Source organism: Oncorhynchus nerka, linkage group LG19 (genome assembly GCF_034236695.1).
Source record: "Oncorhynchus nerka isolate Pitt River linkage group LG19, Oner_Uvic_2.0, whole genome shotgun sequence".
Taxonomy (NCBI): Eukaryota; Metazoa; Chordata; class Actinopteri; order Salmoniformes; family Salmonidae; genus Oncorhynchus; species Oncorhynchus nerka.
Genome location: NC_088414.1, coordinates 27,230,359 through 27,247,828, shown reverse-complemented (window position 1 = coordinate 27,247,828; position 17,470 = coordinate 27,230,359). Strand labels below are relative to the sequence as shown.

At 40.7% G+C, this 17,470-nt stretch overlaps 1 protein-coding gene and 1 long non-coding RNA gene across 3 annotated transcripts; one reads left to right on the top strand and one right to left on the bottom strand.

Annotated features, from left to right (window-relative positions):
- Positions 1-8,615: 8,615 nt before the first annotated feature.
- Positions 8,616-12,831, top strand: LOC115101285 (claudin-7-B-like). The gene is made up of 4 exons (XM_029620650.2): positions 8,616-9,148; positions 11,463-11,627; positions 11,707-11,791; positions 11,951-12,831. Exons 1-4 carry the CDS (start codon positions 8,926-8,928, stop codon positions 12,108-12,110), a joined length of 633 nt encoding a protein of 210 aa, XP_029476510.1. The 5' UTR covers positions 8,616-8,925; the 3' UTR covers positions 12,111-12,831.
- Positions 12,227-16,908, bottom strand: LOC115101286 (uncharacterized). 2 transcript variants are annotated; one of them, XR_003859279.2, is made up of 3 exons: positions 16,781-16,904; positions 16,077-16,458; positions 12,227-15,372 (listed from the first exon to the last, which is right to left on the bottom strand). It is a non-coding gene; the product is annotated as an uncharacterized LOC115101286 (long non-coding RNA). The 2 variants fall into 2 exon arrangements; XR_003859278.2 differs by having other exon boundaries at positions 16,077-16,908.
- Positions 16,909-17,470: the final 562 nt, after the last annotated feature.

Sequence of the window (17,470 nt, the reverse complement as noted above, 5' to 3'; positions counted from 1 at the left end):
GATGTCTATTTTGTAAAGTTGCATGAAGACGTTATAACGAAAACATTATAACTTGAAGATTTTTCACACGGTGTATGTCATGTTTACATGCTTTGTGTTGTGTGGTAATTATCCAGGATAAAGATAATGTTTTGTGACAATAAGATTGTGATTTTATTTTTCTAATAATATCACAGCAAATTGTGAAACCTTGCCTCATAACTAGCTATGCCCCAGGGAACCCAGAGTGATGTCCCCTTTCTACCCGAGGGTATAAAGAATTTGAGTTAAGAATTAACATATCAGACTAGAAGGGCCACAAGCTGCAGCTGAGGTCTGCGATTAGTCACGATCCTGAAACGCAACATGAGGTTCAAGAAGATAAAGGAACCTCTTAACAATCAATGCTACTGTTGAGTAGCTGTTCTAAGTACGGTATCTAAGAAAGGTGCATTTAAGCAGGACCATCCGGTTATTCTCTTCAAATCATTGTTTGTCTACACGGCTTTCATCACCACTCTGGGATCATCTATGCGGCTGATTAGCCGTCCTCTGGAGACCACTCTACCAGAATGAGTGCAAATAAACAGACAACTAAGAAGGACAGTGTGACATCTTGTGGACAATCAGAGACTTACACCTGACGTCGAACCCTTCTCATCAAGCGGTACCCGGCCCACAAAGGCCTGGACCCAACAGAGATACCCGATGGAGACCTTCAACACGTAAATACATACGTTACTTTTTACCCATAAGAGCGGCAGTTCGGGGCAGAGTATTGGCGCTAAACTAAGTGGTTTACAAATGTATACAAGAGTTGCTTCTCTTTATCTCTCATTCTCTCACTCTTTAAATCTTCATCTTGTGTAACATGTGTCATATTGTGTTGGTCCGCTAGGGAGCTGTTGTCGTCATATTAAGTTTCTAATCAATAACCTATACCGTGTGTGTATCTTATGTTATCATTTAGCTTGTTAGTAAATAAATAATCAAATCAATTTGTGTGGTACGGAATGATCAGTGAGACCCGGGTTTGTGCAGATTTATGGAGTCTACAACGTTCAGAATGAGACTGATATGAGGAAATTATTCATTGATGACTGGTATGATATCTATATATTCTTGAGTTAATTCTAGAAACGGTAACTTTTCCCATGGTGCCCCAAATTCCTAATGAGTTAATTGTTACATGATTCATTTAATTAAATATAATTAATCGATATATTGCAGTCATCACATTAATGATAGTCACGTCACCTGTATTGATGCTTTGCCTGTTTGATGGTTCGACTGAAGGCACAGCGGGATTTCTTATAATGTCCCGCTCCTTGAAAGCTGCAGCTCTAGCCTTTAGCTCAGTGCGGATGTTTCCTGTAATCCATAACTTCTACAGATGCACCATTGAGAGCATTCTTTCGGGCTGCATTACCGCCTGTACGGCAACTGCACCGCCCTCAACCGCATGGCTCTCCAGTGGGTGGTGCAGTCAGCCCAATGCATCACTGGGGGCATGCCGCCTGCCCTCCAGGAAATGTACAGTACTCTGTGTTAAAGAAAGGCCAAGAAGATCATTAAAGGCAAACTCCACCCAAAAACTATATTTTGGTATGTTTCATTAGTCCATTGTTGATGTAGTCCCTAAATGTCAGCAATCAAGTTTTCAAGATACATAACTTTCAAGATGCAGAAATACAGCTGGTATGATGCATTTTGCATCAGCCACCTGAGCTATGGGGGAGCAGTGCCACAACGCATTATATTTGATTATGAATGCTGCTCCTTCATGGAACTACCTGTCAGTCTTTTGTTCGCATGCGCCTCTCGCACCAATGCACCAGCCACCCCCAATGTACCAGCTGATGAAATTGGGTTTGCACAACTCAAGAAATTCTGCACAAACTGTCAGATTCTGTCTCTGGGAAGCTCATCTGCGTGCAGTTCGGCGTCATAAACGACTTCAGTGGGCAAATACCTTCGATGACGAATGGCACGCTGGAAAAGTGTGTTCTTCAAGGTTGAACTGTACCAGGCAGATGGCAGAAAGCGTGTATGGCGTTGTGTGGGCGAGCGGTTTGCCCCAGAGTGCCCCATGGTGGCATTGGGGTTATGGTATGGGCAGGCATAAGCTATGGACAATGAATACAATTGCATTTTATTGATGCAGATTTGAATGCAGAGATACCGGGACGAGATCCTGAGGCCCATTGTTGTGCCATTCATCCACCGCCATCACCTCATGTTTCAGCATGATAATGCACGGCCCCGTGTTTTAAGGATCTGTACACATTTCCTTGAAGCTGAAAATGTCCCAGTCCTTCCATGGCCTGCATACTCACCACACATCACCCATTGAGCGTGTTTGGGATGCTCTGGATTGACGTGTAGGACGACATGTTCCAGTTCCCGTCAATATCCAGCAACTTCACACAGCCATTGAAGAGGAATGGGACAACATTCCACAGGCCACAATCAACAGCCTGATCAACTCTATGTGAAGGAGATGTGTCGAGCTGCATGAGGTGGTCACACCAGATACTGACTGGTTTTCTGAGCCACACCTTTTTTTTAAGGTATCTGTGAACAACATATGCATTTCTGTATTCCCAGTCATGTGAAATCCATAGATTAGGGGCTAACATTTTTTTTTCAATTGACTGATTTCCTTATGTGAACTGTAACTCAGTAAAATCTTAGAAACTGTTGAATGTTGCATTTATATTTTTGTTCAGTGTATAAAGGCAGGTTGGCACATTCACAAAGTCATAAAATCTGATTTGAAACCTTAACAACGCTGCTAACCCTTATGCTTAGCCCTGACCTTAAATTAATACCAAAAAGCTTATTTTTGATTTCATACATTTTTACTAGCCAATTTTGACTTTGCAGCTGGCCCATCTAGAGGAAAACGCTCAGTGCTGCCTCCAGGTCAAGATTCATGAAAATAAATGTCAACATGCCATATACACTGAGTGTACAAAACATTAGAAACACCTGCTCTTTCCATGACATCGACTGACCAGGTGAATCCAGGTGAAAGCTTTGATCCCTTACTGATGTCACTTATTAAATCCACTTAAATCAGTGTAGATGAAGGAGAAGAGACAGGTTAATGAATAATTTTTAAGCCTTGAGACAATTGAGACGTGGATTGTGTATTTGTGAATGGGCAAGACAAAATATTTAGGTGCCTTTGAATGGGGTATGGTAGTGGATGCCAGATACACCGGTTTGAGTATGTCAAGAACTGCAACGCTTCTGGGGTTTTCACGCTCAACAGTTTCTTGTTTGCATCAAGAATGGTCCACCACCCAATGGACATCCAACCAACTTGACACAACTGTGGGAAGCATTGGAGTCAACATGGGCCAGAATCCCTGTGGAACACTTTCGACACCATGCAAAGTCCATGCCTGAAGAATTGTGGTTGTTATGAGGGCAAAAGAGGGTGTAACTCATTAGGAAGGTGTTCACTCAGTGGATATTCTATGTGTGAGCGTCACATGGCTCTATGACGTTGTCAATTGAAGAACCAGCCCATGATTTGGTGATTTGGTCACACCAAAATGTTTTTGCAGGGTCACAGAAAATGTTTAAAAAATGGTAATTCAAAGTGCTTCATTAAGAAGTGTACATGGTATGATTCAATAAATAAATGGTTTAATCTAACATGTCCATGCAGGAATGCACGATTCCAGATATTTACATGTGATTGTCATGATTTTTGAGTTCGCCAATTAGGCAATAGTCCCGTAATCTATTATTTTACTGTCATAATAAGGTTTTAGAATTCAATAGAGATGAATTTGTCTGCCTCATTTGGGGCACAAATATCACATATCATAAATTAATTTGTGGCTCATTCACCACCTGAGGAAGTGGTTAGCTTGATCGCTAACTCTTATATAGCCTAATATTAAAGCTAGGCCTACTGAAAGTTAGCTGTGTTATTGATGTCAGTACATTTTATTCATATGCACTCACCTTGAAATTGAATGGCAGACATGAGTGCCATTGTTCAATATTAAGAGTTGATAAATACAATCCAGACCTACAGAAAGCTGGGACTCTCTTCTTTTCTACAGTAACAACAGTGGTTTCTTTCAAGACAGCATTTTTCCCGCAGTTACATTTGGTTTTTTATTGAGCAATCAGAAAGCATTTTTCTCTCCTGCTATGAGAGAAAGTGCACTGCATCAAAGCAGCAAGAAGGAACTCTGTGGAGGCCAGACGACTGTCTGATTGACCAGAAGGCTAGGTGAAAATGATTTGGAAGTGTTGCCTATTCATTCAACCAGTTTCAATACAAAAGAAGCCATCCACCCTTGATGGGCGATCAACAGAAAAATAGCATATTTGAGAGCATGTGAGAAGTCTTGAGGGTTTGGTAAATGACAACAATGCAGACAAAGTTTTAGAAGTTGTTCTTCTTGATATTCGATGAAGTAATCTCAAATTTAATCAGCTGTTTTTAAGAATGTAACTGCAATTGATTGCCATTTTTTTCCTAATCCAGGCTGATTACAGTTACTTCATATTTGTAATCAGATTAAGAAATCCCTGTTAATAGATTCCTTGCTCAAAAGCACATCGGCTGCTTTTTTACCTTGTCAGCTGAGCTATTTGAAACCAGCAACCAAAGCCAACGCTCTATTTGATAGGCTACATGCCACCTTCTCAGTAACGGTAACAGAACAGTTTTTCTTGCTATGGCTGCAATATGTGGCTGTTTATCTAGTTTACAGCAACCACCCTAAATTGCTCTGGATAAGAGCCTCTGGTAAAAGCCCAAAATGTACATTTAAATAGAAAGCATGCCCCTGTATTACTCTAATGAGCTCTGCCCCCCAGAGTTGGTCCGGACCGGACAGGACTAAATCTAAACCAATCATAGACATCGGTGTTTTACAAGTTTGGACAGCACAGTACAGTACAGCACAGTACAGTAGAAAACAGTAGAGTTAGTTCATACAATAGAGTACAGTACAGTACAATACAGTACAGTAGAAAACAGCAGAGTTAGTTCATACAATAGAGTACAGGACAGTACATTACAGTACAGTAGAGTTTAGTTCAGTAGAGTGGAGTAGAATAAAGTAGAGTTTAGTTCAGTAGAGTGGAGCAAAATACAGAACAGTACAGTAAAGTACAGTAAAGTACAGTAGGGTACAGTACTGTGACGGTTACAGAAATGTATTTCTTGCTGTGACTGTGATATGTGGTTATCTACGTTAGTTGAATGCACTGACTGTAAGATAATCTGGATAAGTACACTAGAACACAGTAGAGTTAGTTCCTACAGTGGAGTAGAGTATGATACAGTACAGTAGAGTTTAGTTCAGTAGAGTGGAGAAGAATACAGAACAGTACAGTAACGTACAGTAAAGTACAGTAAAGTACTTGTGTACTGTACAGTAACAGTTACAGAAAATGATGTATTGCTATGACTGTGATATGTGGTTATCTACCTTAGTTGAATGCACTGACTGTAAGTCACTCTGGATAAGAGTGTCTGCTAAAAGCCCAAAATATAAATGTAAAAAGGAATGCTTGTAAAGCATTACATTTACATTTACATTTAAGTCATTTAGCAGACGCTCTTATCCAGAGCGACTTACAAATTGGTGCGTTCACCTTAAGACATCCAGTGGAACAGCCACTTTACAATAGTGCATCTAAATCTTTTAAGGGGGGTGAGAAGGATTACTTTATCCTATCCTAGGTATTCCTGAAAGAGGTGGGGTTTCAGGTGTCTCCGGAAGGTGGTGATTGACTCCGCTGTCCTGGCGTCGTGAGGGAGTTTGTTCCACCATTGGGGGGCCAGAGCAGCGAACAGTTTTGACTGGGCTGCGCGGGAACTGTACTTCCTCAGTGGTAGGGAGGCGAGCAGGCCAGAGGTGGATGAACGCAGTGCCCTTGTATAGTATATACGTATATAGTATATATAGCACGGTACAGTACAGTAGAGCACAGTAGAGTTCAGTACAGTAGATTAGAGTAGAGTTTAGTTCAGTAGGGTGGACTAGAGTTCAGTACACTAGGTAACAGTACAGTAATGTACGTTAAAGTACAGTAAAGCACAGTAGGGTACAGTAGAGTACAATATAGTACATTACACTGTACTTTACTCTGCTGTGCTCTACTATGCTGTCCAAACTTGTGAAACACAGACATCTATGATTGGGCCAAATCAAGGCCTTTCCAGACCGGACCAAGTCTAAACCAATCAAAGATGTCTATGTTGGGCCAAATCGAGACCGGTCGGACCAGACATCTGTGGACGTTGAAATCAAAGACGATCCAGACCGGATCAAATCTGAACCGATCATAGACGTTTATGTTTGGGCCAGTCCGGACTAATCAAATTTGAACCTGTCATAGACGTCTATGGACGGACCAAATTTAAACATCATTTCAACAACCATGGACATCGGTGTGGGACAGTGCTCACTGGGTTGCATTTACCATCTACTTTCCACTGCTGTACCCCTGACTGCATCCCTGCACATTGATATGATGGTAATGATCTTGTGTATAGCCTACCTTCTCATGTTTGTTAGTCTTAGATATGTTGAAAATTTGTTTTAAAAAAAGGTATTTGACCTAGTTATTGAAGATTGCATTGTTGAAAAAGAGCTCGTACGTAATCATTTCGCTGGATGGTTCTACACCTGTTGTATCCTGTACATGTGAGAAGTAAACTTTGATTTGATTTTTCACAGTAAGCCTGGGATGATTTTCACGGTAAACCTTGGATAGTCTCAAATCAAATCAAATTGTATTTGTCACATACACATGGTTAGCAGATGTTAATGTGAGTGTAGCGAAATTCTTGTGCTTCTAGTTCCGACAATGCAGTAATAACCAACAAGTAATCTAACCTAACAATTTCACAACAACTACCTTATACACACAAGTGTAACGGGATGAAGAATATGTACATAAAAATATATGAATGAGTGATGGTACAGAACGGCATAGGCAAGATGCAGTAGATGATATAGAGTACAGTATATACATATGAGATGAGTAATGTAGGGTATGTAAACATATAAAAGTGGCATTGTTTAAAGTGGCTAGTGATACATTGTTAGAGGAATTTAACTCCTATATGTTCATTAACAAATTCAATTAAAACACGCTGTCCATTTCTAAGAATTTGTAAGATACTTATTTGCATATAATGGACAGAGACCAGTTTCAAAATGAATCAGTAGCGTTTATTTTCCGAGAGCTCTGGTCATAATACCATGTACATTAGTTTATATACCTCACATTTCATCATAAATGTCTCTCCTCCTCTCAGATACAATGGCAATATAGTTCACAAGCCTTCCCACATTGTCTGCCACCTGTTAAACAGTCTACTACTAGCCCAAGGTCTCTCCCCTCCCTGGGTAGAGACAGGATGTCCTGTAAGGAACACAGTATTTACAGCCAGTCTGACGATAGCTCCATTCGTTTCTAACAAGGAACAGAAAGTCCTTGTTCTAATTCTTGACTAAAATTACAGACATTATATTCAGTATTATGATTATAATAATATTCATACATTCATACAGTAACATAGTAGTATTCTGTTTAGTTATAGTTCTAAGTTAAATGTATACATAATTTAGTCATTATTCATAAAAATCCCATGACATACATGTATTACATAAAGATGGCAAGATGCAGTAGATGGTATAGAGTACAGTATATACATATGAGATGAGTAATGTAGGGTATGTAAACATTATATTAAGTGGCATTGTTTAAAGTGGCTAGTGATACATTTTTACATCACCTTTTCCATTATTAAAGTGGCTGGAGTTGAGTCAGTATGTCTGAGGACATCTGAGGGTTGGAACTAAGATTGGAGTGATTGGTTGATTGGCAAATTCACTTGGAGTCCAACGCAATTAGGAAATAGACTTGTTTGTATATTTTCTCCCTAAATCAATAGTTGATCTTATTCTAATCCATTTTTTAAATATATATTTTTTTATTCTGCCACTAACCCTCCTTTCCCCTGGTCAGAGGACTTGGTGGAAAACATACAAATAAATATATATATATACTGAACAAAAATATAAACGTAACATACAACAATTTAAAATATTTTACTGAGTTACAATTCATATAAGGAAATCAGTCAATTTAAATAAATGTGTTAGGCCTTGATCTTTGGATTTCACATGACTGGGCAGGTGAAGAAGGCAGATGTGGAAAGCGGGGTAGGGACATAATAAAACATTGTAAAAAAATATAAATAAAAAAGTTGATTATACATGATGCAAGTAATGTTATTTGATATACTTAATTATATCTGCTAATGTCATAGCTGATCTATCCCCTAGAAAAAATAAACTGAACACCTGGAATAGGCCCCTATGCCTGAGCACAAGAGATCGGCCCTTGATTTAGGGGATTTTCTTCTCCTTTTTTTTTTAACAATTTTAAACTTCACCAAATGATTTGTGAACGATTAGTCACAGCATCACATTCGGGAAATTATTGAAGTTGAACGGTTTGGTTTCATTATACTGCGACAGAAACGGTGACATCATGAAACCTATCGAAGGTGAATGACTCGAAACTGTGCGCGTTCCCGCCCCTTGTGAGGAAGAGACCTTAAAAACGCTCGTCCCCGACCGACCCTCATTATAATAATCAAGGTGCGGCTTGGCAACAGGTGCTGAGAAATTCTACCGTTTGCGTTTTAGAGGTGAAGCTGCCAAGTTGTTTTTATAGTTTGCAGAAAGCAGCCGCTACTTTCTAAAACAATTTTACAAAAGAGAGCTCTTTTTGAAGACATTAATTGTGTGAACGCGTGAAGGGCTGCTTTTCTCAAACAGGTGGACAGTAATTTCTTCGTGCCAATCAAACTATTTGTTGTCTTTATTGTACTACAAAGATTATTCAAGATCAGTGACATTCCTAAAACTCGGTTTGCTTCAAGGAGTTGAAATGGCCAACTCGGGACTCCAGATTTTGGGGTTTGCCCTGTCGCTACTGGGTCTGATCGGGTTAATTGTCGGCACAATCCTTCCGCAGTGGAAAATGTCCGCCTATGTCGGGGACAACATCATCACAGCGGTGTCTATGTACCAGGGATTATGGATGTCTTGTGCATTTCAGAGTACCGGCCAGATCCAATGCAAAGTCTATGACTCAATTCTGCAACTTGACTGTAAGTATGCTAATGAATTTGTTTATATATAAAATTAGTTTCATTTCCCAGTATGAAACTATTAGTGGAATGAGTACAATGTCAAAAGTTAATGTTGAGAACATGCTGTTTGAATTTGCTAGGCGAGGGAATTAACGCGCGCCCCTGCTATAGATGACGCATGCGCCCGTGTCTTATTGGAAACTTGATAATGTTCTATGGAACTGCCACACCTTGTGTGCGATTTACGACTCATACTTAGTGTCCATCTTCTATGTACATTTTTGGTTGCTTTATCCTTTTGATATTCATTAACTTAGCCCCAATGGACTCTATCCAACATTTTTCTTTGCCCATTATATGGGGCTACTCCTATTTCATATCTCACCATCGGTTCACGATATCAGGGGATATAACCAAACACAGGCTACTGGAGGAATGCTTTGTATTCACGTTGGTTCGTGGACATAGCTGTGTTGCGCAGTTACCAATAGGGTAATGGTTATCCAGACAGCCATTGTCCTGTGTCATGCCCTCATCCGCCTATTGGAAAAACCCTTATTAGCTAGCTGCAGGCAGTATCGAGGGGGGACGAGTTGCTGGCATGGGGGTAAATCAAGCCTTGATCTCTGCTCTGTTTAGTCAACACGCCATTGAATGGACTCACAGATGTGTCAGTCTGCGTGCACAGTCAGAAAGAGGCACAGATACATTCCCCATCTAGCCTATTACTGAATAAAACTGGCTCGCGGCGATATTTTCCTGTTTAGCTTCCTACCCCACTGGTGTTAGAGTACAATATTCGCTTAAACCAACAATCACTAAATCATGATATTGCATAAATGTAGGCATGGCCCAAACGTTAGCCTCTGACTACACTCCCTGCCAACTGCCCCCTGATAAAATTGCTTGATCCTGTATCTCAACAAGTAGTTTTAAGTAGCGACTTCTGTCCACTACATCCTACTCTATCAAATGTATTTTATAAAGCCCTTTTTATATCAGCCGTTGTCACAAAGTGCTTCTATAGAAAGCCAGTCTAAAACCCCGAAGAGCAAGCGATGTAGAAGCATGGTGTTTAAGAAACTCTGGTCTCAATCAGCAGACACATTGCGGTGTCTAGATGTGGAGTTAAGTGTGGCTGGCTGGGTGAGTGCCATCCATTCCATTCATATTTTCACACTTCGGCAAAAGTGCACCTGTAAAAGACTATGCTCTCAGACATTGAGAGCATAGACTTTACTGAGCTGCTTGAGCTCCCTGACTGCATGGTAGTTTTAGTGGCTGTAAAACCACTGTTTAACTTGTGTATCAACTTTGATAAGGAGTCTATAAAACGATATAGCTTTATCTCTTATACTCTTTTGCTTGTATGCTTTATCATATCTGCAAACATGAACACAAGCCATGTCTGATAAAGGCATTGTAATCAAACCAGTGGTCAATGTAACAAGTAAATAAATAGCTTGATGTCAATTGCATTGCACTGATAGCAGGAAGGTGGAGAATTACCAGATATGAGGAACTGTAGAAATTCATTAGTTTGTGCCAAATGCTTATTTACATTTCTTCATGCATTCCAGGTAAGCAATGATTGAGGTGTACTGTTTTTCTCATGCCAATTGCAATCTGTGGAACTGGAGCTTTTCAGAAATGCATAGTTTCAGGCGTCGGTATGTTGTCTAAATGCTTACTGGCTCGTATGTGGGTGTTATGAGGCCATATTAAATAATTTTACTGTCGAAACATCCATTTTGATTTGGAGATCTACTTGCTGTGGGAGGGTCTAGCTAGACAATAGTGAGGAAGTCCCTCCTAGTGAAACCCAACTCCCCCGTCTGTCTCATGACTGGTCTAACTGGTTCCTGACTTGCCAACTGAGTCAGAGGGGGAGGGGTGGCGCACACTTCACCCTCATGGGGGTTTCCGGTTGAAGCCGGTTTCTGTTGCACCTGACTAGAGGTGCATTGGGGGAGGGAGTGGTTGAGGCAAAGATGGAGAATATCAGTGTTAGGTTTGCATGTATTGTTTGTGGCTACACTGCTCTCAGGTTTCAATAACCTGGATATGAAAGCTAAACACCTAATTGGGTTAAAAACTTTATATTCCTATAACTGAAACTTGTGGCTAAATTCAAATTATTTGGTTGGGTAAATCAAACATTTGTCAATGGTTATTTATTCACTCAACCATCCATATGGACTTCCGCTATCAAACTAACTTATCTCAGTTTGGGAGAAAAACAAGAGGGCCATGTAATGCACCATAAATTATTTGTTTGCCACCCTAAAGAGATATCCTGGTGTATTAACCCTGTCCTTCCCCAACTCTCCAGCTGCACTCCAGGCAACGCGTGCCCTGATGATTGTAGGCATCATTGTGACCGTGGCTGGACTGGGTGTGGCCACCATGGGAATGAAGTGCACCAACTGTGGGGGAGATGACAAAAACAAGAAGTCTCGCATCGCCATGACCGGTGGCATCGTCCTGTTGATTGGATGTGAGTTACCTTGAAATTGGCTCTTGATTCTCTGTATGCTCTGATGGTTTAACCGCTAACATTTCGTTCCCCTCCATAGCTCTGTGTGCAACTATCGCCTGCTCGTGGTATGCTAACAACATCATCAAGGAGTTCTACAACCCATTCGCCCCTGTGAACTCCAAGTAAGTACTACTGAATCTCTCTTTGGCTAACTTCCCTTATCACCTGGAGTCTTTAATTCACTGTCTTGATGGTGTTGAATGCTGGAAGTTGCTTTCCATTTTTCTGTTATGCATGTCATTGTACAGATACTGTTGCCAACACAAACCCTCATCTTCTAGGTATGAGTTTGGTTCAGCCATCTTCATTGCCTGGGCTGGAGCATTCCTGGACATAATTGGTGGTGCCATGCTTGCAGCAACCTGCCCCAAGGGCAAACCTAAGGCCAAATACCCCATCGCCTCCACTCGTCCCCCCAGCAGCAGCAAGGAGTATGTTTGAGTTTCATGGATGCTGTAGGAAAACTTAGGAATCTACAGCGCATCAGTCAAACTCAACATGACATTTTGGTCCGTCAGTCCACTTTTTTTAAACTACGTGTTATTTTTTTCCCAGGGTATACCCTCAGTTACAATAAATCAGTAAGGATGTAATTAAGAGATGGTTCTAGAGGACTGCTCATGATGTTTACTTGTAAGGTAGAGCAGATGTTGCGTGTTGGCCTCAGACCTTTTTACATCCCTTCACTTTTCCCATTTCTATTACTGTAGCCTACATGGACAGGCCAGATGACTATGTAATGATGGGGCCATCATGCTTTGGTATTACATTACAACGGCCAACCATACCACAAGCTGTTTTAGGAGCCAATCAGGAAATGCAAGCCTATATCTAGATTTATAATGATTACGCTAGATACATCATTTTGAATTATACAACACATGTGACTCTGTCAAGACTTGTAATTTCTGAAGGCCCGAGACTGTTCTCCCACAACTAAGATTGTTGACTATTTGCTGTGATTCACTTAATGCCATTATCAGCGGTAAAGGTGTACTCTCATTTTGGCAACTTTTTAAAAAATTGGCTAGTAACCTGAAATATGTATGCTTCAAAAGGATCAAATGTATTCTCCTTTTCCCAAGAGTAGTTTTGTAATACTGCCACATTTTTAATATTTAACTTTTTGAGATTGTCTTCTGTAAATAAAATGGTGACAAGTTGTGGGTTCTGGTTTATTGTGTCTATGTTGTGGGATTCCATGCCAGATATGCAGATGTTGCAAGAAATCTTGTTTATACATAAATTGCAGTAGTCTTGAATGCACTGAAGTCCAGAGTTCCCAGCTGTTTTGAACACGGCAGTAACATAGGTGTTGCGTTCCACTGCCCAGACATGGCATGCATCAACCAATGGTTGGGGTGCCACATCACCGACTGAGATTGCTATCCAGGTGTTTTAAGATCTAGCAGGCGTCCGCAACGCCTGGTCAGAGAAGACGCCTAGGATGTGGTTAGCTGATACTTAAAATACCTAACCAGGAGTTGAAGACCTGTTAGGTGCAGCAATGTCTAAGCTCTGGAACCCAGTCTTTATGATCCTCATGGAGCTTGTTTCACATTGCAGCCAACAGTGCAGGCCATTGCCAACTGACTGATCTACAAATCACCTTGCATCATAAATAACGACTTATAATTATTTGTAGGTCAGTGAGTCACAATTTTACTTGTGATATATTATTTATCTAGGCAAAATGGTTTAGATCCCCTCGAACATGGTCTGGTAGCCTGGCTGGTAGAGTTGGGCCAGTAACCAAAAGGTTGCTGGATCAAATCCCCGAGCTGACAAGGTAAACATCTGTTTGGCTCCTAAGCAAGGCAGTTAACCCACTGTTACCCAGGCAGCCTTCTGCACCTCTAATTCAGAGGGGTTGGGTTACATGTGGAAGATGCATTGTTGTACAACTGCCTCCCCCCTAGTCTCTCTGGCATGTTTGGGGGATGGGTGGAATGAGCTGCATGAAGCTATAAAGCTCACTGGCAGGGGAATCTAACAATGTACATTAAGTTCTCTCAAATCAGTGAGTTAGGGACTATTTTTGAAATGTTCTCATTGTCTTCAACCGTGAGCTTGTGACTTAGTCTTTGGAAATGAACCTATACAAACATGTTTTATTACAAATGAATAACAGACTGAGGGGTTGAGTAAGACACATATGTTGGGCTGAGGACTATGTTCCTTTAACTTTATCGCTATCTGGTGGTGCATACTATCATTACACAACAGCGGATCACATTCTAACAGTGGTTCCCAAACAGGGTTACTTGACAGAGGGTACTTGAGAAGACTCATGAGATAATAGTCCTACTGGTATAATGCACATGAAGGAATATGTCAGGGGTACTCCGGGCAGAGCAAAATTCGCTTGGTACAATTTAAATATTTTCTTAACTCTATTTTCTTAAAACTGCATGGTTGGTTAAGGGCTTGTAAGTTGTATTTGGCACAATAAAATGTGATTTGATAACTGAAAAGGGTTGGGGAAAACTAACAAGTAGATTCAAGGAGGATTTAGAAAATACGTTCTTGACAAGTGAATTGATTTAAGCTAAACCCTGCTTGTATATCTCTAGTGAGGGGTAGATTTTATAACTTTACATCTATTAATCTTGACAAAGAGATAACACTGAGCCAAACAATGGTTACATCAAAACAATGTATTCCTCACAGATCGGAGTCTTACACCAATTTCCTTGAGTTGCTCCTCCATGTAGCGACCTGCTTCATAGCTGGGTTTAACATAAGTTAGGCTACTTATCTGAATGCCACATGACTTGCCACAGATGTGGCATTATGGTGAAGAATATAACAGGAAGCTGGTTGTAAAAAATGTGTATATTACACCTTGATGCAGGGATACATAAAGTTCCATAAATAGTTCACAGTGGGAACTCTTGTCTAGCAACTCAGGGGTAAAAGTAACATACAGTACAACATATGTTATACTAAGACAATGATTGTGACATGTTACAATGGCAAATTAAAGCCTTCAGTTTATCTAACACGTTTTACAACAAATTTTACAATTAGTTTGCACCAAAACGAGACAGTGTTGTCAACTGTCAAAAACTAAAATAAGTGTTGTCAACATATGTGAAACACTGAAAAAGCGTACATAATGTCAAATAAATAATATTGTGAAAACACTGCCCAGCACTATGAGTAGCTGTTTTATCAATTAGATATAGGTTGGATTGACACAAATTAAAATAACATCTTGGATGGAGTGTTTAAAATATAGACACTAAAGACAACAACAAACAAACAGGTCCACTCATTTTGAGGGGGCAGGTCTTGATGGGTAGGGCCTTCTCTTGTGTGCTTATGTTTCAGCCTGTCCAGACCCAAATCTATCCTAATTGCTCCCCTCTCCTCAGGACAGAAAGTCCCCCCTTCAACACCAGCTGAAGCAAAGATGCACTGTTTTTTTACTTCTATTTCCTTGGGACAGACCTTCCTGTGTCCAGGAAGAGCTAAACTACATGTGATGCGCATGCTACTATTGTAAACTTTGCAATGGGCACCTGAATTGGACATTGTCCAGAAACAAGTGGTACACACTTCAGAATTTCACAAATGAGCACAATAGCCTCTTGAGGTCTGGACACTATCAGAGTTGTTCAGGCAACAGGAGAGATATTGATTGATATGGGGAGGCCATTGTGTTTCATGACATCATCCAAGTCGTCATCCTCTATAACCACTGTAAACGAAAGGGGGAAAGACTATGAATATCAATATATTGACAGATGAATGAACAACATTCTACATAACTTCTACAAAGGCCAGTCTGATTCTGATATGTTACGTTTGGTATGATTAGTAGGTGGTCGTAGAACACAAACGTCTAGCAACCCAAAGGTTGCAACTTCAAATCTCTTCATGGACAATTTGAGCTAATTAGCCATTTTTCAACTACTTACTACTTTTTTTAGCTACTTTGCAACTACCTAGCAAGCTTGCTAACCCTGCCTCTAACCTTAACCATTTAGCCAACCCTTCTCCTATAAACGAACTCATAAACCTAACCACTAGCCTAGCTAACGTCAGCCAGCTAGCTAACATTAAGCGAGCTAGCTGACATTAACCTGACATTAGCTAGAATTCGTAACATATCATACTCTTGCCAAATTCGTAACCATTTGTAAATTTAGCAAATTCGTAACATATAATACGAATTGTAATTCGTACCATATCATACAAAATGAGTGATGGACATCCACATATTAATACATACCATACGAAACGTAACATATCATACTAAATGAGTATCTCGGATTTATGTACAGAATAATACGAAATGCTCTGAAACCAGGTAGATAATTTAGTCACGGGCAGTTCAATTTCTTTCAGCGCAATTCTAGTTCCTCGTCTTTTGCTTGTTGCCCCATCATCTCCGACACTCACCTCTCTTCGACCGTCCTATTTGCCCTAACTTCGGGGCCCGTTGGCCTCGTCTCCGCTGGGGGGAGTCAAAACTCAGCACACCCCTGTTGAATCCATTCCACAAACCAGGCACCTCACCCGACTCGAGTGGGATTACTGAGCTGGGCTGGAGGACGCCAGAGGGTGGTAGAAGCTCGGGCATTGCCGCTATTCCGTACATGTCCCGTGGTTGAGGTGCGCTTTCTTGGCTCTTTCGGTTTTTCTCTGTCTCTGTCTCTAGAATTCTCGACACCTCTGCAGCGTCCGGGCGCTGCTTCTCCTTGTCCTTGCTTCCACAACAGTACAACATGCAGGATACCGGCAGATATTTTTGTGTCGATGAGATAAATATCGTTGTCGCTGGCTAAAGACGGAGTTAAAATGGAGAATGTGGTAGATAACAAAACTGAAGAAAATCAACTGTAAACATATTTCACACTTTAGCAGCACAATTTCCCTGCTGATCGGGAATACATTTCTGTCAAATGTCAGAGACGATTAAAATACAACATTCTACAGGCAAATCAAAACGTAAACATGTCACAAAATGTGTTGACGTATGCAGACCAAGACCCTTGTGCGTCCATTGCGCAAACCTCATCCCACATGCATTTAATGGTTTCCGTATCACTTTTCATACATAGTTGTTATGGCAATATAGCCTTTTGGTGCACATTATTTCAAACCTTTTCTATAACTAGTGGTCAGCGCAGAGGGTCCTCTTCACAGTTTTCCCATTGCGAAGTGTTGTGATTTTACTGTCGAACATATGCCCACTCCCAATTCGCAGTGTCGACGTCTTAAAGGTGTAGTAGGCTAGACCGTCAATGATAAATGCGTTATTACAATTCGGGATTTCCCAAACACGCATCTGATTGCGTCATGACGCACACAGTTCTGGGAAGTATGTCAAAACAAATATAGGAATCAAAGTCTGATGGTAAGATTATCATATTATATGCCATTCCATTACTAACACGTAGATATGAGCATCCATAGGCTAACAGACTATAATAATCATCATGCGGTATTAATAGGACACCTTACACCGAGGTTGTAAAACTGATCATGGTCACTGCATCAAACATATGCTAACAAGTGCCGCCACTAGCTTTGTGAGTGGAGATTGAACAGACAGAGAGACAGACACCAGGCAGACATGGTCAGTGAATACATGTTTCAGACATCTGTCCGGATTCATTTAGATGACACGTTAAATTGGTCTTTCTGTTCTATGAGTCATCTAACTTATCAGAGGGAGGTGTTATTGAGAACCTGCATGGTATTTAGCTTTACATCCTGCTTCTCACGGTGAGAGAATGTGAAAAGGACTTGGTGTTGTTCATGACAGGCTGGGTCTGTATTACAAAACAAGA